Genomic DNA, 23,132 nt, shown 5'->3' with positions numbered 1-23,132 from the left:
TCAGTTGGTTTCAGAAAATGTGAAACTGAACTTTAATATCAAAAAGCAAATGAAAGGACCCTAAAAAAGCATGATTTATTTGAATAATAATGTTTAAGCTAAAGGATGGGCTTTTTAAACTCAACTGATGTTTTAAAACACTTTGACAAAAATACTTAATTGCGTTTTGATCAACCTGACTTTTGAAGAGACAATTTCCAATGATGTCCTTTGCTGCTTCCTGACCCAGATCATGCCACTGCATCACTGTAGCAGAAACACCATAAGGCAATATCCTGATTTCCACATGGAACAATTCAAACTTTTACAAAATGTAATAAAACTCAGCAAGCACTATGAGGAAAGAGAAAGACAGCCTTTACCTCTGTAATAGGCAAACTGCAAGTAGTCGTAATGGAGGGGGAGGAAATTTTCGATGGGCGAGATTCGGCCTGAACGTGTGGCGAGTTCCCGGACACAGTCATGTTTGCAGGCCAGGACTTGCATGTAGTGATCTGCCAGGAAAAGAGGGAGAAGACAGTCTGAACTGAGAAGGATGGTGATGGTGCTGAGATGAGGACAGAGAGAGGTTAAATCTCCCCAACTGAAGGACATGCAACTCACACTACTCTGTTCCAGCAGGTGAGACCTGTGCACCTAAAGAAAGAGCCCAAGCTCCTTCCCAAAGCCAATGGAGTTGTAGTTACATTTCTGCCCCCCTTGAGAAATGTCTTTCTCCTTCTGTTAACTGTAGAGGGAGCTTGAGCCTTTTGTGCACAGGGAGCTGCTGCTTCTTCCAGGAAAGCCAGATGGGTGCAGGGATGTGCAGGTGGCAGGTAGATCTTCAACCACAAGAGCCAAACCAAAGCTGAGGACACCCACAAAGCAAGCGGAGATGTAAAGACAGGGTGGCCACATGTGCTGCCACACAAAAGCCATCTCCATACTCCCTTCCTTCAGCCCATCTTTAATCCTCTCCTTTCTGCTGCAAGAGAGCTCACGAAGGCACAGGGAAGTTTTGATAAGAGAGGTCGGTGCAGCTTCTCAAGCACAGCTGAGTTGAGGCACCTGCACCGCAATCCTGAAAGGTCTAAGGTGCAAATATTGGCAGCAAAATCCCCAAGCTTGCTACTTCTCAAAGATGAGATATCTCCCAGGGAAATGCAAGCACGTGGTAAACATCTGCCGTTAGCAATGTTTCTTAATTGGTGGGAGTCCACAATACAGGCGTTGTATCAGCTGTACAATCCCAAAGCCAACGCTGACATCTGATTCCAGTTTGGAGCCTTTTGCTGCAATGCACTTACAAATCTACTTTGCTTGCTCTGTCTCTGTACACCATTAAAAACCTTAAGAAACAAACACAGGCTTGAAAAAAACCATGTGCTCAGCTACCATAGCATTTCTCAGAGCTGCCAAAAAAACAGCCTGAGGAATTTGCAATGAAATCAAGTGGAAACTCAAAACAGCCCCCATTTGCTCTGGGCAGGTAGTCTGAGTAGTTATCTGATTTACCATACACATCCAGGGTATTACATTAAGGAGAACAAGAAGGAAAAGGACATAAATAATTTTGTTGTAATTTAAAACTATTTAAGCATCCTAGACCTGGAATAATCCATCCCTGAGAAGCACTGCTTTTTCTTGGTACTGTCAAGGTACCCTAGAAACAGGCTATATAGACTGGAATCAATTCACTGAAATGCATCTGTCCCTGGAGTGGAAAGGTGAGAGTGTTTCAACCCCATGCAGCAGCACCAGATCAGATTGGGATTGAAAAGAGAAATGAGTTTTGAAGTAACTTAAATGCTCTTTTCTTGGTCTATTAGTGTTCCCACTCTCTGCTGAAACCTCTGGGGCTGAGCACCCTGGACCCAGGGGTAAACTCTGGATTATGATGTCCTCTAAGGAATTACTTAGTTCCCTATAGCAAAGAAGTTGCATTACGTAGCTTATTTCCCTCCGTGTGCCCTCACTACCCTGTTTCTTTGGGTGCCTGAACGGCCATGGGGTTTGGAGTTGTTATTTTCAGGCATATCTGGCCAAGGCAAGTCTCAGCACTTGCAGAGACCATCTGGCTTGTTCTCCCAGATGATGTGCTGGGTTGAGGAGCACCACACCATGACCATGTCTGTGCTCCACGTGGTCCAGCACAGAAACACCTTATCTGCTCACTGGGGCTGCACACAACTTTCACAGCACAGAAACGATTTAACAGAGACCAAATCCTGTTTGATGAGCAGCAGCTTTCAGTGAGAAGGAAGGTGGGTTTTCTTTGACACTGAAGGCTGCTCTCTTGGAGGGCTTGATATGGCCCTTGGTGTCCTGGTCATGGTTTTAAAAGCAGGCATGATCAGCTGACACTGGTTACACTGGTATTAAGTCAGCCCTTACAACACTTCTCATACTTTTTTCATGGGTAAATAAACTCAACAAAGGCGGCTTCTCATCCGGTATGTTGGTGGTTTCTCATCTTGGTCATTTCAATTAGATTTCCTGTCTCCACACAACAGAATTATGCAAAACCAAAAAACAATCTGCATCTGAATGGTTTTCCACACAAGAAGCAAAACTCCAGAGATTGAAGCAACTCTAAGACCATGAGCAGATAAATAAGATTCCTGTCACCAAACAAACCTTAATTTATTGCTCTTCTTTCCCTTACAACTAATTAAATGTAATCTCATTTCTACTGAGAATGAACCATTTTAATCCCCTCTGGCTCGGAGCCATACATGCAAATCTGAAGATTACACAGCAATGTTCAATTCTCTCCAGAGATTTCAGTCAAGATCATAATTAGGTGGGTCTCCACTAATGACAAATCCATCCTTTTGGACAGGGAGGAAATCTATGTTCTGAGCCTTTTTGGCAACTTTCCTGGCTATCTGGATCATGGCCAAGACGACTCTGCTGCTCTCTTCATATGCACTAAAAACCAGAAAAATATAAACAGAGGCCAGCAAAATCTAGATTCCAGGGAGGTATGTGAGACTGTGTACAGGGGGAAACCGAGGCAGTTTATGTTAAAGCACCTATACTTCCAGCTGCTACAGAAAGCTGAAAATGCTCCACACATCTGGAAATGCAATTATTCTAGCCCAGCTTCTATTCAAAATGAGATGTTCTAGTTCCCTGTCCTTTGGATTTGCATTTTCTGGCCTTGCAAGTGCCTCCTGCAGTGTTACTCACCAGCAGCAGCGATGGAAAGGAAGACACTTCACCAAATCCAGACAAAGGTCCAAACTCAATAATTAAAAACATCACAGGATCAAGGGTGAGAACCCTAAAGACACAAAAAGATCTCACCTGCAATAGCTTCGTAGAGGCCAGCCTTATATTCCAGGTACTCATGTTCCTCAAATCTCTGCGGTCCCTCGCACATGATCTGGCAATCTTCATCCTCAGAGTAGTATCCTTCCAATGCACGCTCCAAGAAGTCAATGGCCAGCTCATACTCCTCCTTGTCGTAGTGCCTTACTCCGGCACTGTAGTCCTCCTGCAAAGCAGGTAGGCAGAAGACAAGACCATTGAGCAGGCTATGTTGCTCAGACCACAGCATCCTGCCCTTGCCAACTGCAGGGGCTTCTCAAAACAAGGTAGAAGCGGAAAGGGACAGAACAACCTCCCTGGGTAACTGCCAGACGTAAGCAGTTGTACCACACCATGTTTAAGCCATCAATGGACTTTTGGACCAGTGGAACCTCATAAAGCTGCCTAAATGCTCTTCTGAACTCCTCAAGACTTAGGGAATCCTCAGGGTCACTGCTGGATTATGCATTATGTGAAAAAACATTCCTTGTCTTTGTTTTCACCTTCCTACCCAACACTGAATGTAAAGGGAAAAGACTGCTCTTGACCCAAGCAGATCTGTCTTAGAATGGCACCTAATGAGCACCTCCGTTAATTACACCGAACAGCCACTCCTGCTCCCTTTTGTCTTGTGAAATCAGAAAGATGGGTTGGCCTTGGCATTTTCATTGCGCATTTGCTTTGGGAAGGTGGAAAAAGCTGTCACTCTCCTGCCTGCCACCCTGCACCCTCACCAGTACAACCACTCATGTGCATGTACCCTGCCCAGGTGGTAGAACCCAGCTCAAAAGAAACACACATGAGCCAAGGTCTGTCTGTCAGTGCCCATGGAGGCATCCATCAAAGCTGACTGCTGGTGCATGTTCACAGCTAGGGATGACCCCAGAGTTCCCTGAAGAGAGGGACTAGTTTGGGGCCGTAGCAATCAAACAAAGAGCAGAGAATACCTTGAAAAATTAGGAGCTGGCTTGCCTTAAAGAAGAGTGCTGAAAGGGAGTTTTGCTGTATTGTAATATGGACCTTGGCAGGAATCTCCCCATTCATAGATGATGCTCTCTTGGCCTCCTGAATCTCTTCTCTCCAGACTGCCTGACACTTAACCCGGGCACCGCTTTAGCTCAGACTCACCATGTGCTGCTTGGCCTCCCAGTCAATCAAGCTGACCTTCCCTGCTGTGGTCTTGTAGTTCTCAATGTCCTGCTGTATCTCCATGTGCTCAGGGTTTGCCATGAAGAAGGTGTGAGCTGCATTTGCTGCCTCCTCCAGCTTGTTCAGCTGTAACAAGATAAAAAAGACCAAGTGAGTTGATGATATAGGACAGTGAACACCATAGTATATGTTGCACCCTCTGATGCCTATACCTCTGACACCCTTTTGACACCACTGCTCTGGGCAATGATGGGATAACCACGGAAAACCTGAACACAGAGGCTGAGATGAGAGGAAAGCCCAGTGTAAGGGAAATCGGAAGAGCTGGAGTTCCCGAGAGCCAGACAGGTCAGTTATCTTTCTGCAACATGGTCTGTTGTTGATGGGGTCCAGCCTATTTTCCAGCTGCACATCCTCTCACCTCAGCTGCTTCAACCCTCTGCTCAGCCCCAGGTGCTCTCCTGAGATATGAGACAGAGAGAAGAGAGGAAAGCAGCTGCTGAGACCTCTCTCTACAAGCCTTGGAGTCTGAGTTATCTGCAGGCTAAGGGCTTCTGCCTGTACATGGATACTTGGGATCATGTATTAAGCTCAGCTGTGTATAGCTGTAAAAGGCCAAACTCTGCTGGTAGTGGCAGAGATATAAAGAGGAGTTTATCTTGGTGTATCAAGTTAGTTTGGATTTAGAGATTCAGAACTGACACCAGACATTAGTTTCACACTGGAGAAAGCCTCATAAACAAACATAAATGGTAGTGCTAAACACATCCACAGCAGCTGCTGGGAGCTCAGTGAGCAGGACAGATGTTCAGGTGAAACCTCTGCATGGCTTAGCAAGAGAGTGGCCACTTCCATGGCTAATGCACTCGCTTCCAAAAGCAAGCCAACACCACTGAGTATCAGCAAGGTACAGAGTCAGGCCCCTGGGATACATGTAAAGTCTAAGCAGGTTCACCCAAGCTTGTTAGCCAGGACCAGGCTAATGCTAGCCCTTGCAAGGCTGTGTCCAAGTGTTCTTCTTGAGAGCGAAACCCACACTGAACCCCACACCACTGCTGCTAGGCTCCTGAGGCACTGGAGCCAGTGAGCTCAGGCATGTCTATGCTATGCTGCTGTCACGTACAGCAGCTCACCTTCAGAAACCTGCACACGTACCCACCAGACAACCTGACAGGCAGATGACGAAAACTGAAAAAGAGACCTGCAGAGAAGCATGAGCTTCACACCCTGTTATCCTACACCTGGAGCAGGGCAGAGGCCACGTGAGGTGAGATGAGGCCACGGCTGCCCTCAAGACCCTGATCATTCCTGGGAGACAAAAGCAGCTTCCCTGAGGCTCCTTAACACTGCATCACTTTATGAGCATCAACTGTAGCTTGCCTTTCAGTCAAGCCATGAGAAACGCCCAAAACCTCTTTCAGTGACCCTCCATGAGCTGCCCAGAACCCTGCATTTCTTGAGGGCTCAGAGAGGGAATACAGACATCACCAGCCAGGCATATTAACACCTAGGTTCATCTCTGACATACAATTATCTTCAGAAATGTGGCTGAACTGTCAATTGCCTGAGCAGCCACCTCATCAGCAGGTTGCTTGTTACCTCCACAGAAGTGTTTGCAACCATCTTTAAAATTCAAATACACATCTGATAACACATGAACTCCTGCTGAACCAACTGGGATTGACATCTGAGTGAAACCATGGGGCCTTCTCCTTGAGGGATGCCCCTGTGTATGTATATCCTATGGTCAATTTGCATGTACAGCTTGTGAAAGCTTTGTGGTGAAATACTAAGGGAAAAAATGCAAAGGATTTGCTCAGGGCATGTGGCTGCAGCAGTAGCATGGCAAAAAGTCCTTTTTCACACTGAACACTGCTAGCTAGAGTGGGGCAGAGCAACACGTTTGATTCGGCTACGCAAGGAGAGTCCCCCTGGAAGCACCAAGCCCACACCAAATCACTCGGCAAATCTGCTCCTATTCAGAAAGTAGAGCTGTCTGCCAGCGTTAATAAAATACCCCAGTTGTTTAATTAGCAGAGTGATGCCTCCTTTCCTACTGCACATAAAGTTTGGCGAGACTTGGGAAAATACAGAATGAAGACATGCATTGTTTTTGCAAAGTAACCTTCTCTAAGGGCAGCGTGGCGGGAGTGTGTTTTGGCTGTGAAGGAAGCAGCCACTGCCCTTTGAATCTCCACTCTCAAACACAATTTCCAAGTGGCAAATATTAAAATATTACTGTAACAGGTTTCCTGTGGCTTTTTCTCAAAACAAGGCGGAATTAGGAAGTGCAGCAAGCTGCCGAAAACAATTTTTGCATTAAAAAAAGGACAGTGATTGGGAGCCCAGATTAAAGGCGAGAGAGGTGGGGAAGATACAAAGCACAGCAGGAAACACACCGAGGCTCCCAGCATGAAGTGAATCCCCCAGAGAAGCACCCGGTGCATTCATCTGGGCTGTTTAGATTAGGATGAGTGCAAATGCAGTCTACAGAGCAAACAAGGGGGCTATACCATGAGTCAAACTGGTGGCAACTGGAGCCATCACGGCTGTTGGAAATCACTGGCTGAGCTTGTCAGCGATGCCTGGGTGATTGTGATAGGAAGACAATGAATGGGAGCAGACCTCCAAATCTACCAGGGGATTTGTGAAACTGGTACTTTTATATAAGACGAGCTGTTCCAGACACACTCTCACATTGCTTGCTGGGGCATGGAGACGTTTTGAAAGCAGGTGCCTGGCTACTTGAAGACCTTTTGAAGGAAAAGCCCAGTCATTGCCACAGGTCCAGACCCGCGCCAGGCAGGCGCTCTCCTAAACCCCCTCCACTGCTCTGCAGCTCCAGCACAGCCAAAATTGCTTGTGTGGTTCCCAGAAAGGCCGGGGCAGAGCTGGCTGAAGCAGCACGCGTGAATACCTCCAAAAGGAAGATGAAAGCTCCAGTCAGATGGCATCTCAGCCCGCTCCCCAGATCTGCCTTTTGAACACCAAAGCACCGCTGTGCTGCTATGCCCACAGAAATGTCAAAAATTTCCCTTGTGTAAACTTCAGAAGTTTTTCAGGATTAGCTCTGTGCTGACAACATATGCAGGGAAGCCAGCTTTTACTGCAAAAACAAGATCTATTCCAGTCCTTTGCTTGGAGTTTTCCTAAGGACACCACTCTCCAGAATAATCCCTTGGCTTCCCAGAAGGCAAGCAAAATAAATGACTGTAAGAAATTTTTATCCAGGACAGCACACACCCCCACCCCCACCCCCTTCACTGTATAAATTTTTGTTTTAAAAGAGAGACATTTCTATTCGGAAACATACATCCCATCCTGAAAAACCTTGTCTCAACATAATCCCATCCTGGGAAAGCTCACTGCAGCTGGACAGCATCTGATACAAGATAAAGGACCGACCAGAGCGTCTCACGATGGGAATTTTCATGTTATTCTGAGTGTAGGTATGACTGCCGCTGCAGCCGGTAATTAGAGGTCAAGATGGGACAAGAGGTTTGTTGGAGACTTATGAGCTGTTGTATTAAACCACTATTTGAGCTGCTCAGAAGAACTGCATTCTTCCACAGAACAGATTTCTATTCACAGACAGTATTCCGTCTACACAGACTTAAAAAGGACCAAATGCATCTCATCAAGGGAACTGGTGACTCGAGATGCAAGATGCAATAGTCTGTTGTAGGATGTTCTTTTTTCCTTTGGTTCTAGCTCCTTTCCAGAAAGCTGTCAAAAACTGTCACAGAACTTAAGATGGGCTTAGTTCTTCCTGGATTAAATCCATCCCTGTGAGATAGGAAGAGTCTGATTTCTGGACACATCAAAAAAATCCCTTTCCCACCCTTGCAATAGCCTCGTACTGTGTCTAGGCTCTTCACAGCAGAGATGACCTTTGGAGTTTGTTAAGTGGACTCAAAGCAGAACATTTCAACTCAACACTTTCCAATTTATCATGTCTCATATTTGTCTTAGAAATATTCAAGTAATACAAGGAAGCCAACAGCTGCTAAGTTTTGCGGAGTTTTTAAGTGGATATATGTGTATAAAAGCAAATTCCTAACTGGTAAGACACGCTCAGTGTCTAGCACTGACATTAATTATGAAACACTCTGGGGAAACTTTTGCCAAAACACTCTGAATTCACAAGGAGCAGGATATTTTGGTGTTTAAAGGTCTGGGCTGGGACTCAGGACACCTGGACTCAGTTCCTGGCCCTGTTGCAATCTCACTGTGCAACCATCGGAAAAAAATATTTTGTTTTCTGCCTGATTTTCCATTATTCTAAATGAATAACAATAAAAATAATAGCATTTCTTCGACGGGGTAATCATTTTGTTTATTTAGATGACAAGCAACTCTGGGACCATAAGCATATGCAAGCATGCAACACAAGGGGATTTTGATCTTTGTACAACCATCACTGAATGAAAATCAGCAAGGAAAAAATGACAACTGTAGAATCACAACCTTAGTATGTGCTTTAAGGTCTGCTTGTTCACCCCACTGGAATGAGATCGCTGGACTATTGCTGCAGCTTTGCACCAAACCCTGTGTGTTTCAGCCAGAAAGGACACACAAAATCAGAACACCAGCACTGAGGGAGCCCCAGAAACACCCTGGGAACAACCATTTTGATCTTACCATGCCAACAGCTAGAGCCAAGAAGAGGAAAGCACAACATTTTAGTGCTTCTCTGTTTTGATGCTGAAAAAGGTATTTTATCCTTATTCAAATGTTAGGAGTGTTTCACTGCACAGAAAAATGGGAAAACTATTTTGTGCTGGCTTTGGCTGGGACCAAGTTAATTTTCTTCATAGTAGCTAGTATGGGGCTATGTTTTGGATTTGTGCTGAAAACAGTGTTGATACCACAGGGATGTTTTAGTTATTGCCGAGCAGAGCTTACACAATACAGGCCTATTCTGCTCCTCACCCCACCCCACCAGCGAGGAGGCTGGGGGTGCACAAGAAGCTGGGAGGGGGCACAGCTAGGACAGCTGACCCCAACTGACCCCAGGGATATCCCAGACCACATGGTGCCATGCTCAGCATAGAAAGCTGGAAGAAGAAGAAATAAGGGGGGGGACATTCAGAGTGATGGTGTTTGTCTTCCCAAGTAACTGTTATACGTGATGGAGTTCTGCCTTCCAGGAGATGGCTGAACACCTGCCTGCCGATGGGAAGTGGTGAATGAAGTCCTTGTTTTGCTTTGCTTGTGTGCGTGGCTTCTGTTTTACCTATTAAACTGTCTTGATCTCAACCCACAATGCCCCTTCCACTTCATTATGATATAACCTAGACCTCAGACAATTTTTCACAGTGAGTTCCCATTGCATTGAACATATTACCAGATATTGGCAACTGTCATAATCCAATCTGTTTCTATATGAAGGTATTTTCAGCACATAAGACATAGTTTGAATCAAAACTTGTTTTTTGGGAGGGAAAGAGAAGTCAGGCTTATACGGTGGAAAATGCATCAGATCACTCAAAACCCCAGCGTTTCTTGCCATGCCAAGACTGGACCTACCTGCACATAACCTCGATTAATTGCTGAGTGCATGAGTTTGGCATGGAGCTTGTGAGAAAAATTTTCAAACCATTCGGCTGACCTAGAAAACAAAGTCTCAAATCTCCCAAACAACTCCTGGTTTGCTGAATAGATACTGGTTTTTTAAACTTCTCCATAGCTCCACTGCTGCTGTGTTGTATCAAAGGCTTAGCACACTGGGCTCTGCAGAGGAGGGAGGCTCTGGAGTCGGCAAGCACAGATAAAAAGTGAAATAAAAGGTTCAGTGTCATGAAGGATTAATCTCGTTGTGTCTACGCAGAGCTTACTGCCTGGGCAAGTAGAAGCAAGTAGCAGTGAGATGGCTATAAATAGCACGTGACCTTGTCTCAACTATTTTATTATCCAGAGAGGTTAATCAGGAAATTTTCCCTCTGCTGATGGGATTGCACATTTGCAGAAAGATGCCTGAGCTGTCTGCAACCGACAATGGCACCCATTGTCCCTGCAGAAACACTAAAATTAGAGAGCAAGGCAAGCATATGGCAGAAAAGGGCCTTAGTCAAGTATAGGCAATAGGCACCAAGTGACAAAGATGTGAAGCAGCCTTTGTGTTCGTTAACGCACACTCCCCTGCTCTCCAAAGAGTTCACCAGTTTCATCTCTTTCAACTCAAGATAAATAGGGTTGGTCCCCATCCTTGCTGCTACTGTGATGGGGGCCAGTAGTGATGCCTTCCTGAAGGCTCCACATGCACCTTTTCAGAGGTCTTCTTCATTTTCAGTGGAGACAATCTCCAATATGCTTTGGACTGTTCTTTTTAAACCACCCGATTGTGCCTCACTGTGTACTGCTGCTCACTAGTCATTCCGGTAGAACCAAATCCGAAACAGAACAAATTTGGAGAATTGGCATGGGCAAAACTTCTCATGAGAAAGGAAACTTAGGAAGGGTTTGGGGTTTTTTGTTATTCCAATAGCAATTTTTTAGTACACAGACATATGCGGATTGGTAGGTACATGGTCAAAAAAGCTGACTAGACATTGAATTAGTCTCCAGAAAGTGGCAGATACTTGGAAATTTAAAACCAAACTGAACAGACCACTTCAATATTCTCCATGGAATAAATTCTTTCAATTAACTGAGACAGAAATCAGATTTCCTAATGAATCTCTCACTTGAGCCATGCTGGCAGTATTTTACGTAAGTGTACACGTGTATGTGCCAAGTGCACTGACTGCATGAAAAAGTCACCTGAAAAGGCCATTTTGCATTAAGAAAGCAAGTTAGACTGAGGCACTTCCTTCCATCCCTCTCTGACATGATCCTCTTAAACTGTTCCCAGGCAGGTAACAGTGAAGATTTTCACACATTTCTGGCTATGCATTATAAGCTTCAGTGCACACGGGGTGTAACAAATACTGCACAAGGAGCAGGGCACTACTCACAGCAAGGGACTTGTAAAACCACTTCCCAGCAGGAGGACCCTTCCCATATAAATCTCAAACATACCAAGGCATCACAGAATTTATCTGCAGAGCAAGCAGCGGGAAATGTGTTTGTGTTTATTGAACCTTCAATCTGACTGTGAAAAACACTGAGCCAGATTTTGTCCTGTGTAAACACTCAGTTCTGTCTAACATGCTCTGATGACAGCTAAGTTGTGTGTGAAACAGTATTTTCAACAAGAAAAAATTCCGAGAATATGCAGTGTGGGCTCTCCTGGCAAAAACCAAAACCCCTAGGACTGGGTTTTTGAAGCTTGAGCAAGAAACCCCTGGTAGATGACAGCTGAGATCATAGACAGGAGCTGGCGGTCCATGGATTTCAGCACACTACTCTACAAAAGAAGTCACTTCTATCAGCTGATAATGCCAGTTGTCCCCTTCCCTCCAGCCACAAGCATAAAACCTCGCTGCCAACACAGGATGGCCATGCCACAGTCAGTGGTGTGAAACACTCTGCACCCTGGACCATGGGCTCTGAGCTGCTCCTCCAAAAGCTGTGTGTCTGGCTAGAAATGGGCTCTTTCTCTATTTTTAAGGATGCCAGCATAATCTGAAAGCCAAGTAAGAGCTTCCCTTTTCATTTTCACTGGAAAAGGTGGGATGTATTCAGCCCTCAGGAATCTGTGCTTGAGGCTCCTACACTCCAGAGTTTTCCTCGGTCAGTTAGAGACGCGCCAGTGGCACTCAGAGATGAGCAGTGTAAGAGAAGTAATAGACCTACAGACTAATGGCAACAAGCAGTGTTAGAGAATAAAAGGTGGGGGCATAAAGCCAGTCAGGCTTTCTGGAGTGGAGGTTTTCTCAAGCATGTCTTTCCTCCTGTCGTTACAGGATCCCTGTGGCAGCCCCAGTCCTTGCACACCTGGGAAAGTATCAGTCAAAGATTAGCACGTGCATTTTAAGCTAATGAAATCGAGCAGTTGGGAACAGGCAGTACATGACTATCCCCTCCTCACAGACCACCAGCAAGAGTCCTGTGGGCCACAGCCTGTTAGACAAATAATGAGCTTTCATCTGATATACCGACTGATAATACACCAAGAGGCAGGTGGTTCCCTGCAGAGTGTCTTGGAAATACCTGGGAGGAGAGAGAGGAATCTTATTAAACCCATAGGCAAGGAGTGAGGGAGACCTTTGCCCCTGAAGGGAGGAAGGTCAAGGCTGGAATGCTTCAATCTGATTAATGCTAAAACTGATCTCATGCTTTTAAGGGAAAAACAGAACAAAACAAACTTGGCAGGCAGTTAAAAGAGCTGGGGAGTGCATCATGTCAGTGTGAGTCACAGAAGGAAGCAGACAGGGCACTCTCTCTAGCAGCAGAGATGCCACGGGAACATAACAATATTCTACATTTCCACAAAATATTCCAGCCTTAGGAATCTGAAGGCATTTGATTTGGGCCAGAAACAAAGCAAACTCACCCATGATGAAAGAACTGAAACGAAGTGATGACACAGAGACAGAACGGGGAATGCGTGGGAGAGGATCACTTCACAGTGCTTTTGCAGACAGTCTTACGGTGTCTAAGATCCCAACACAAATACAATCCACAATGCAGTCATCGACACAGAAACAACAGTGTCTATTCAAAGGAGGATGAAGGCCAAGGCAAGCTGCAGCACATCTCTATCAAAAGACTTCCCATCAGTAAAGGATGTAATTAAAACAATGGCAACACACGACCTCCTCTCCCAACGAAGGGATGAGAGTTATACTCTTGTGACTGAATTGATTAACAAATACTACAGAAGCTATGGTGAATAATCTGGGGGCTGTGTGTGACAGGCTGATGCCATCCATGTGTCTACAAGAATAAGGCAAAGCAGCTTATTCTGGCAAACTTTCGGATATCAGTACTTCTGCCTGGAAAGGACTAATGGCATTTCTCCAGTATGCTTGCAAGAATGCAACAATGCAATCCGGAGACTGGATCCAAAATTAGTAGAACTGTCACATATTCTGTTTTCCAGATTCTGCATTTTTCCTGCTTTTATGTATCTTCCCTCTCTGAGACCCATAAAGCAGCAGCATTACTGTTTAGATGTAAATTTTCTCTAGCATCCTGCCTCCACGGTCATTGCAACTAGTCAAGCCACACTGGTTGGTAACATCAGGCTCTGGGGCAGACTCCAAGCTGTCTCCATGTTGGTATCTCTATAGAAATAATTACTAAAACACTTAAGAAAAACACAACAGAAATATCCGAGACAAACAGAAAAATTCTTACAGCAGAAACTTTCCTCCCTTTCCAGGGTTTAGCAGTGGCTCAGCACCTTTTAAAAGAGTCAGACATGATGAGCTGTTGAATGCCCTTCAGGAGCCAGTTTCCTGTGAAAATGCATATGCTTGTCTGCTATTACTCAACATCATCCAAACTGCTACGCGTGCCCCTAGAAAACGTTTTTCTGGAGGATGCATGGATTACTCATGACCATTCTGGAGCCAGAAAGCCACACTGATCTGGGGATAAAATGATACTCCTTTTTTGCTGCCCTTTTCTGACATAAAAGCTTTGTCAAATGGCATATCTAAGCCCTGTCCTAAGTCTGAAGACTGCTTCTCCTTACCTTTCCCTTGAAGAAGGTACTGACTGACTGACAGTGATTATGGTCAATTTATTTTATTAACACTAGAGCTTTTGTTTGAAAAGCAGAGTGCACTGCCCTGAGGGTGGGCTGCAAACAGAACCATGTTCTCTGAGAAAGTGGTTGTTATCTCCCTCTGCCCTGAGTCACAATGGGACAGCAGAGGAAAAAGCAAACAAACCATAAATCCCAAGGGGAAAACAGACTCGTAACATATGCATCATCCCCTCACCCAAAACCCTCTACAATCTTCAAAGAAATGGTTTTAATTAGCATGTTTTTTCCAGACATATTTTTTCTGGAATACCTTTTCCAGAGCTCAAGTCATAAAACAGTGGATCACAACTAGGAACTGTTGAATGCGTGGAAACCATTGTGATGGTGATGGACATTAGGGCACTGCAGACCTGATTAAATAAAACATCAGATCACCATTCCAATTCAACAAGCATTTTGCGAAGACTAAATAAGATCTATGAATCAGAGGTGGGCTCTTCTCACCATGAGAGAAACTGACTGATACCAAGGGGAAGCAAACGGAGCTTATGCCTTAGGTGACGTTGGAGAAAACTCCCATCTTGGAAAAGAAACTTCTGTGCTGATCTGACACATTCACCACTCCTGGGCCAGCACTGAGGCACTGCATAGGAGGCAAAGCTTGCAGAGAAAGGAAGAAACAACAAGGAGAGAAGTAAAAATATATCCATAGTTCTGCAATATAATTTCAGTTGGTCTGGAAAGCAAAGGAAAGGTCTTGCAAGGGGCACTGCCTGTACAGGGTGCCAAGCTACTTCAGGCCAAAGGACCATGTATCCCAGTAGTGGTCAGGGATGGACAGTCGTGGGCAGAGTGTACTGACATGGCAGGTACACTGTGACCCTCACACGCAGGGTATCATCAGCAAAAGCAGCAGCTTACAGGCTTCCTGAATCAGGATTTGCCTCTGAACCAATGTGCTTAAAAGCCACTGATGGACCTATCCTCTGGGGAGCTGTGTAATCCTTTCTGGAACACATTTATACAAGCTGCAATAAATAAGGGATTTGGGAGATTTTAAGACATCAGTATATTATTTTCACCAGAGTAGATGTGTGGCTGAGAAAGACCTACCGCTAGGCTGTGTTAGAGTTTTCAGAAGACGTGGAGGTTGCTGCAAAATACACCTGCACACACATTTACACGCCTGGATGGCAAGAGACATTGCAGCAGCACTTTGTCGGGTTCCTCCAACTTCTGTTACACTAAAACTCAGACCCATCTGAGCAACCAGGGATGGGTTCTCTCACAAAAAGGCATCTTCAGAAATGAAACAGGGCAGGGGAGGGGGCTCGCAACCCACCCTCTCATCCAGGACACTAAGAGCACATCTGGTCTCAAGGGTGGTCTCTTGGTGGACATCCTGAGCATGCTGACATGAGATGGACTGTGTTGATTTCACAGTATGGCAACTGCCAGACAGGTTCTCAGCAAAATCTGAACCTCCAAGCTCTGGAGGAGATGTCCTCTTTCTTAAGAGCTTCTGACTGCTGCAGCTGAGGTTGACACATGGAATGAAAGCACGCTGAAGAACCCACCTTCATTCACTTCCACCTTCAGGTTATCCAGCACTACTGAAGAAACATGTATTTCATTTGGAGAGGATGTAATTCTACCCTTGCAAATGGACTCTTACCCTACTCCAGCTCCCCAAGCTTTGATGAGCACTGTTACTAATTTGAGAGAGGAAACGCTGGCTTTCAGAGAAGAGTAACACCAGTCTCGAAAATGACACCTCCAACAGCCCAGGGGCATGTTACAGACAAGTGTACGCTGTTGCTCAGGCTCTTGGTGCAGCTCCAGCATCTCCTGTGAAGTTACACCAGGGTGAATTTGGCTCATGCTTCAGCAAGCAAGGCCACATACCACTTGGACAATTGCCTCCATACATGACACACACCACAAGTCTCAGCTGGATTTGCTGCTTCTGAAATGAAAATACTGCTCGCTTTCCCCAGCCATAGCTTGGTAATCATTACTAGACACTTATCAACTAGGCGGCCTTCATTTCCTGAGAGCCTGGACCTAATTACATCAGGAAATGCTCCGCTTTTTCTTCAGACACTGAGAAATGTTGGTTTCTCAGCCCTCCTCCTATAAAGTCAAACTTTGCTCTGATTAGTAGACGGTAGGGGAGGAAAAAAATGCAGACAAATCTCAAAAGGCAAACTGCAGTGATTATTCACAGAGATGCCCTGGCTTCACTCTACATCATTAATAATAACAATAAAATGTCACAGCTATTCCACCTCCCCTCCCTCCCTTATTAATCTTAGCTGAGCCCTGTGAGGCCCCTGCAAAGAGGTATCATTTTCCCCGGCTTGCAGGTAAGGAGTCTGATGTCTCACAGCAAATCAGAACCAGATCTCAAGGTCACTGGCTCCTAAGGGCATTCCTCGAAGGAGTGAAACAAACCCCCTCAGCTCCATTTCTTTATCAGGACATTCAATACAATGGTGGGATGAAGGAGCCTTTGCCAAATGTGCTGCACACAAAGCAGCACTTTCAAATCCCGCCTTTGTGCCACGGGGCTGGCTGGGATGTTGAGTTACAATCGCCCGCTTGTAATAGAGCTTAGAATATCACCTGTTCAAATCAAACTGTTGGTTAATTAGTGTATAAAAAAACCCCTACAAATGCACAGTAATGGAGTTATAATGCTGGTAGCACCAAATCACAAGATCTGCTGCTGCTGCAGCAGCATCAGTTTTACCCTGCGAGCTGCCCAGGAGCTGCTGCCCATCCCGGCGGGCAGCCAAGCAGCAGCTGCGGGTGCCACATCCAGTGGCACAGACCTACAGCAAACCTGCTTGGGTAAGAAAGGCAAGGAGGATTTGTGCTGAGGGACTGTGCTTCCTCTACGCTTCCTCTGACTGAGGTTTCTAGGCAGTCTCACTAATTTTATTATCCTGGCTTGGTAAAGAGCCTACAGTGAGGCAGAGCAGAGCTGTGGGTCCTCCCAGCGCTGCAGTTTTACTTCTGCAAGAGTTGGTCAAACGACATGGGTGGAATTTGTCGACTCCCAGTTTGGCCAGTGCACGTGTGTCCAAAGGGGTGACTCAGGAGAAAGTGGGCACATGTCTCTCCTTGAGAGCAACCAAGAGATGTGCCCTCTGCAAAGGGCTGATCAGCAGCACATCCCACATTTCTGACTCGGGGTTACTCTCCCATGGGTATGTACCTTCATCTTTCTTCTTCCTCCCAGCCAAAAGCTGGAAATAAGACATCAATCTATTACCATAGGCAACAGCAATCCATGGACTGGACTCCTGAGGACTGGTATAATCCAGAAGGGAGGCCAGAGCATCAGAGTCAGCACTTCCCATTGATCTCTCCAGCACTGGTGACCAAGCACCAAACGGGAAGCACCAAACAGCCTGAATGAAACAGCTGAATTTTTTTGTAGCACCATCCTCCCTGGTCCCTCTCACAAACCCATTGCCAGTGTTGCAGTTTATTTATAACCTACAGCAATATACACGGCCTGGAGATTGCAAACCCGTGCCTGGATTTCCTTGGCAAGCCTGACTGGACTGGACTGCAGATCCAGCACACCAGGGAAGTGCTGCAGGCTCAGGGTGCTGTGGCAAAGCACCCCTTTCCCCTGACACGTATTAAAGTCCTGACCCTGAAGCTCTGCCATGTTTGTAGCATCTTCTGTGGCCCTTCAGCAGTGCAGGTCTTCCCATTTCAGCCCAGTAGACGGCACTTTTGGGAGCACAGTGCTTTGTGGTGGGGGAAGAGCTCAGTCCTTGGACAGGGAGGCTGCTGAGCCCTGACACTGTGTCCCACATGGGCTGCTGCTCAGGCACAGGGACACCTGCAACAGCTGCTTGAAGAACAGGACTTTAGAGAGAAGACGTGTTCACTGCTGGAACAAACACACAGACAAATACACTAATATCAATCTCTGAGCAGGTAACGCTTGGTCTGCACAGATTCCTGTACGGGGGGCAGATATGGATAGAGGCAGGCTGGATGCTAGTCACAACCTGGACAAGCTTAAACACAATGTTCAGCTCCAGCTTCTGACACCCTTGTGGCCTACTTGATGGAAACCCTGTAGAGACACACTCCTCCACAACCTTCTTTATGTCAGGGGCTTAAAAGCATCCACCAGTGGTGGACGATCTTCACTCATCTCCTGTCCACATGCTGGCTCCTCAGTTTCTCAGCTCTCACTGGCACCAGGAAGCAACATCCTAAAGGATGCATATTTCACTTATAGGCACAATGCAGGTGTTTATTCCATTACTGCTTGCTTTGCTTTGCCTGCCTGAGACGGGGAAAGCAGCTGTTTGGTGTGGCTCCAGAGAAGGATGGCACCCCTCCGGAGAGGGAGCCCTGCCAGCAACTGCGGGATGAACAGCAGCCCGGAGCCTGCGGGGAGCCGGACACGAATATGGCGCAGCAGCATACATGGGCGGTGGCGTCTCTCACAGGGATGCTGGCAGGGATCCCCCCCACAAGCACAGGCTGTTATTATTCACAGCACTGACACGTTCTGCACCCCGGCTGCCGGCTGCAGCCCCACCACTGATGTCACCCTGGCAGGGTGAGAGACGTTACCCACTGTCTGGGGCAAAACTGTTTTCTAGTATGCAAAAAACGAGAAGCTGTCTGCTCTCACTGAGGACGCGGCTGAAGTCATGCTCCTGCCAGAAGCATGTGCTTTCCAAGCACTAACGAGGGGAGTTGGGGTTTCTGCTTTTAATTCCTGGCTCTGGTTCTGACTTACTGGGAATTCTTCTGCCAGTCACTAAGCACCTCCATGACTCAGTTTCCCTGTTAAACAGGAGCATGAACCTTTTGGCCCTGACTGCTGGGAGGCTGAATGACAGCATTTAAATACCTCGGATGACATTTCAGGGCTTAAGACATTGCAAGATTTTTCTGTTGATCTTAAACCTTATGCACTGGTCTCCTGTAAGAGCTAACTCAATGCTTATAAGTGGCTCTTTGTCACTGTTCCCATCCACACCCTGGCTCCTCTTTGAAAGGCAAATACCATAAAAGGTTGTTTATAGAGACTGAGATCTAGAAAGGAGAAGTCAAATAGGGTCAGGCTCACTATGACTTTGCTGCCCTGTACTGCAGCCAGGGAGGGGTGGCTTCCCACTCCCCGCCACGATCCGCGGGGAACAGCAGTCTGTCTGTCCAAGGAGCATCCAACGTGGGTGGGTGTCTCCTGCCCCTTCGCAAAGAAACGTTTCATCTCCAGTGGAAAGAGCTAAGACGGAAAAGGCGGATGATGCCAAGATTAAGTAAGAGAATTAGGAAAACAGCAAGCATCCCTAATCAATCACACTTGGACAGTGAGGGTTTTATGCACACACAGACTTCACTTAATTTTTTTTTTTGCATTTATCCACAAGAAAGACAAAAATAATCTGGTGGCTGAAGAAACTGCCAGATGTTGATTCACTTTTGCTTTTTGCAAATGTTTCCATTTTGTTGAAAACCCACTTTGCAAGCTCAGGAACCCCCAAATTTATTTTTTTTTATTTTTTTTTAAATAAAACCTGCAAGCAGCTCCAATGACAGCACATGACATGGACAAAGGCAGAGGAACTCTGTCATCTAGCAGACTTCATGCTGCTAACATTTCCCTGGCCCGGAGCAGAGCAGAACCAAACCAGTCATTCTCTCACAGCCTGGTACTAAGTCTTGGTTTCCCCTGGCATGGAGAATGCTTAAAGATATGTCAATGCAGGGATTTTTAAAACTAACTATATTAATAAACCTTAGTGAAAAGGATTCTGATCATCACCTGGTTCACAAAGGTCCTTTAACCTGGTTAAAGATGATCCAGGGCCACAACTGAGAGAGTCAGAGACTGAAATAAAAGCCACAGAAGGCAGCCAGGTAGTCAGGATGTAATGACGTCCTATGGGAATCACCCCAAACACCAGAATGGAAACCACAAGCCCTGAGAAATCCCATCACAACCAGTGAGAAGGATCTGTATTTTGCATGTCAGTCCAAAGGCAGCATCTCCAGCACAACAGCCCTATAGAAATAGCTCTGGGGTTATTTCAATATTTAAAAAGACATCACTTGAGAAATAATCTATAACTTCATATCTCATCTCTCAAAAGATCCAAAGCACACTAACTCAGCCTGAGTAATCCATAAAACCTAAAGCCTAACCAGTAGGTATAGCTTCCCAGAAAAACTAATCTATGTTCTGGTTGCAGCGGGTAACCTTACTCCACAGACCATGTGGCCAACATTGGGTTTCCCAGGCCCTACACATCATTGTGCACCACTAACAACATCTCAGAGCATTCTGTGCTGCAGAGTGCAGGAGCTGCACCACTTTCCAACATTTCTGTTCTAAACATGAATTTATAGCCAGCTATCAATGGATTAAATATGAGGGGGGAGACCAAGTCACAAGTCTATTGTCTCATTTACTCACTTAGCCTCCTGCCATGGGCACCTAATCATAATATTGCATTTAATTTTGTTTACATTTTTAAAAAGAATCACTTTGGACTTAATTTCCACAAAGTCCTTCTGTTTGATTTAGTGCACAACAGCTGTTCATGTCAAAAAGCTGTCGGAAAAACATTCATCTGCTCCCAGCCCAGACTACTGTTTAAAAAGCAGAGTATACTTCTAAATATATATTTAAAAAAAAAAAAAAAGATGCTTTAAAAAGTACAAGTATGAAGAACTTTTGACAAATGTGTTTTAGTTGTTGCTGAGGCTAATTCAAAACATAAATCCCCGCAGGTGTAACTTCACTGGAAACATGAGGCTTTCCATCCAAAATAAATCGGCCACAGAATAAAATCTGCATGACCTAAACGATGACTTGGTTGGCAAGCAGAGGCATGGGCAGACTTGGATAGCTATCACCCCTATTGCATTCAGCCCTCTGGGTTATTATTTACAGATGCTTCCTATGATGACAGCATCCGTCTCCTCCTGCTCTTGGGGAGTGCTTCCCCAGCACAGGATGCTCCTGAGCCTCCCCCGGCATGGGGAAGCACGGCTCACCAAGCTGAAGTGTTGTGGTGCCGAAACCAGCCCATGAAGCCACTCTGCAAAACCACGAAGCAGGGAACAGGGCACAGGTATCTCGGTTGCACTGCAAAGCCCAGCGCAGGGCGGCACGGCAGGGCTCAGCTGGAGCCTGTTTCAGGGCCCTGGGCTGTACCCGCAAGCCCTCGAGGTCTGGCAGAGCACACTCAGCTCACGCTGCCAGGCTGCGGCACAGGCGCGTGCAGCAGAAACATCCCAGGAATGATGTAAATATAAAAAAACCCTGGTTTCCAGTGACAGCAGCAGAAAGCTCTCTTGGCTGCCAGACCACAAACAAGCTGGGGATGTTTCCCTCCCTCATCCTACTTGACACATGAGACCCGAGTCAAGCTCCTTCTTCAGCAGGTCTCCAAAGGTTTTACCATGAGACCACCCATATGTCTGATTCCCAGCCGCACACAGACCTGTCCTTGCACTGGCAAGGTGAAAAGGCTCTGATTTATGGGGTGCTGGTGGCAGAAAAAGCACTGTCTTGTGATGGGTCAGGAGGGACACCACCAACCTCCAATTTTCCAGCAACCCTGTGCTGGATTTTACACCAGACAAGCAACAGCAGTAGCAGCTTTCAACTCCTCTGGAAAAAACAGTTGCTTTGAGTGAAGCACCAGGAAGGGCCAGAGCTCCAGCTGGGCTTTTCAATAGCTGCCCACCTTGGTTTGCCTGGGTGTGTGGGTAGGACAGGGTGGGCTTCTCACTGCAGCTTGAAACGCAAATCCTTTTTCAGGCATGGGCTGGGGGCTGCCCACTGTACCCGGATCCCTCAAACCAGGGCTGCAAGGCACCTGCCATATCTTGCTCCTGTGCCATATCACATGCTTTTCTCTTGTGCCCAGCAGGTCAGCTGGCTTGCAAGCACTTCTGTTCCCAAGGAAAGGAGAAGTGCAGGGAAAGGGGTCAGACTTACATGCCCATTAACTGCACAGAATAGTCCTCTTTATCAGCCCTACCATGGAAAAGTTATTACTTACGTATTTGGTGACAGTGGTCCGAAGAGCCAGATCAGAGCAGGACCCTCTGTGCCAGCTGGCCAGTGCAGCCCCAAACACGTGCAAGAAGATGACTCCTTCTCCCATGCCCAAGTCAAATGAGGGCTTTAAGATGCCCTCACCCTGGAGAGCCCATGAATGAGGTTAAGGGAAGGCACCAGAGACCAAGTCTGGAAGAGGATGACAGAAAGAACAAGAGGGATACACAGCAGAGCTTAGCTTCTGGAAAGCAGAAGGGCCCAAATCCTGCAAAAAGGCTTTACAATCCCTCAAGCAGGAAATAAGTGATGACATACTGCCATGTTGCTGTGTCAACAGCTGACACATCACAGCAGGACAATTTCACGGACTCCCACGTTATTTTAAAAGCTTTCTTTGAAACTGCAGAGCTAGGGCAAAGGAACTTGAAGCCTTGCAGAGCAATGGCTCTGAAGAAGACCTCAGCCTGTGTAGAGGAGCCGCAGTCAGCCCTGACATCCACAGAAGGCATCTGGGACTCACCACAGATGGCTGCTGATACAAGACCAAAGCACCAGACTCCCTTCCCTTTCCCCTTCCAAGAAAACAGTACTCTGACCCAAAACGTGTTCAAAGGGTTCATTGTTGTCTGGCCCGCACATGCAATGCTTGAAGCTAGCCTGGAAGTCTTCAAGGTAGTGGACAAATTTCTGCATGTCTCAAGCAGGCTACAGCACTTTTGAGAGTCTCCTTTAACCTTAAGAGGGACTTTTTGTTTGCTTTTAACATTAGGTACGAGAAACAAAACATTCCTCCTTCCTGCTGCTCTCCCTCTCTTATCTGAAGCAGCCACTGGCATTTTCACCAACAAAAACACCAGGCTGTTTTTCTAAGGGTCTGCATAATTACTTTTTCTGCAGTGGGATGCAGGAGTCAAATCCTTGAGGACCAGCCCACAGGGTCCTGCCATGCTGGAAACCAGAAGGGATATCCCCAGGAAACCTTGGATTTCATAGCGCTGCCAACTAGAACTGCATTTCTGCTTCCAGCTGTGGGTCTGG

General features: G+C 46.3%; 1 protein-coding gene across 2 annotated transcripts in view; it reads right to left on the bottom strand.

Moving 5' to 3' along the window:
• P3H2 (prolyl 3-hydroxylase 2) overlaps window positions 1–23,132 on the bottom strand; it is a 74,222-nt gene that overhangs the window by 12,183 nt on the left and 38,907 nt on the right. For both annotated transcript variants that reach the window (XM_074912200.1, XM_074912202.1), the window contains exons 2-4: window positions 4,420–4,566; window positions 3,289–3,478; window positions 363–494 (exon numbers count right to left, since the gene is read on the bottom strand). In XM_074912200.1, coding sequence (XP_074768301.1) covers window positions 363–494; window positions 3,289–3,478; window positions 4,420–4,566 — 469 coding nt within the window. The remainder of the gene's footprint in view (window positions 1–362; window positions 495–3,288; window positions 3,479–4,419; window positions 4,567–23,132) is intronic.

The sequence above is a fragment of the Athene noctua genome, chromosome 8, assembly GCF_965140245.1.
Source record: "Athene noctua chromosome 8, bAthNoc1.hap1.1, whole genome shotgun sequence".
In the NCBI taxonomy this organism is placed as follows: domain Eukaryota; kingdom Metazoa; phylum Chordata; class Aves; order Strigiformes; family Strigidae; genus Athene; species Athene noctua.
The sequence above is the reverse complement of the archived record's forward strand: the minus strand, read 5'-3'. Positions and strand labels throughout refer to the sequence as shown.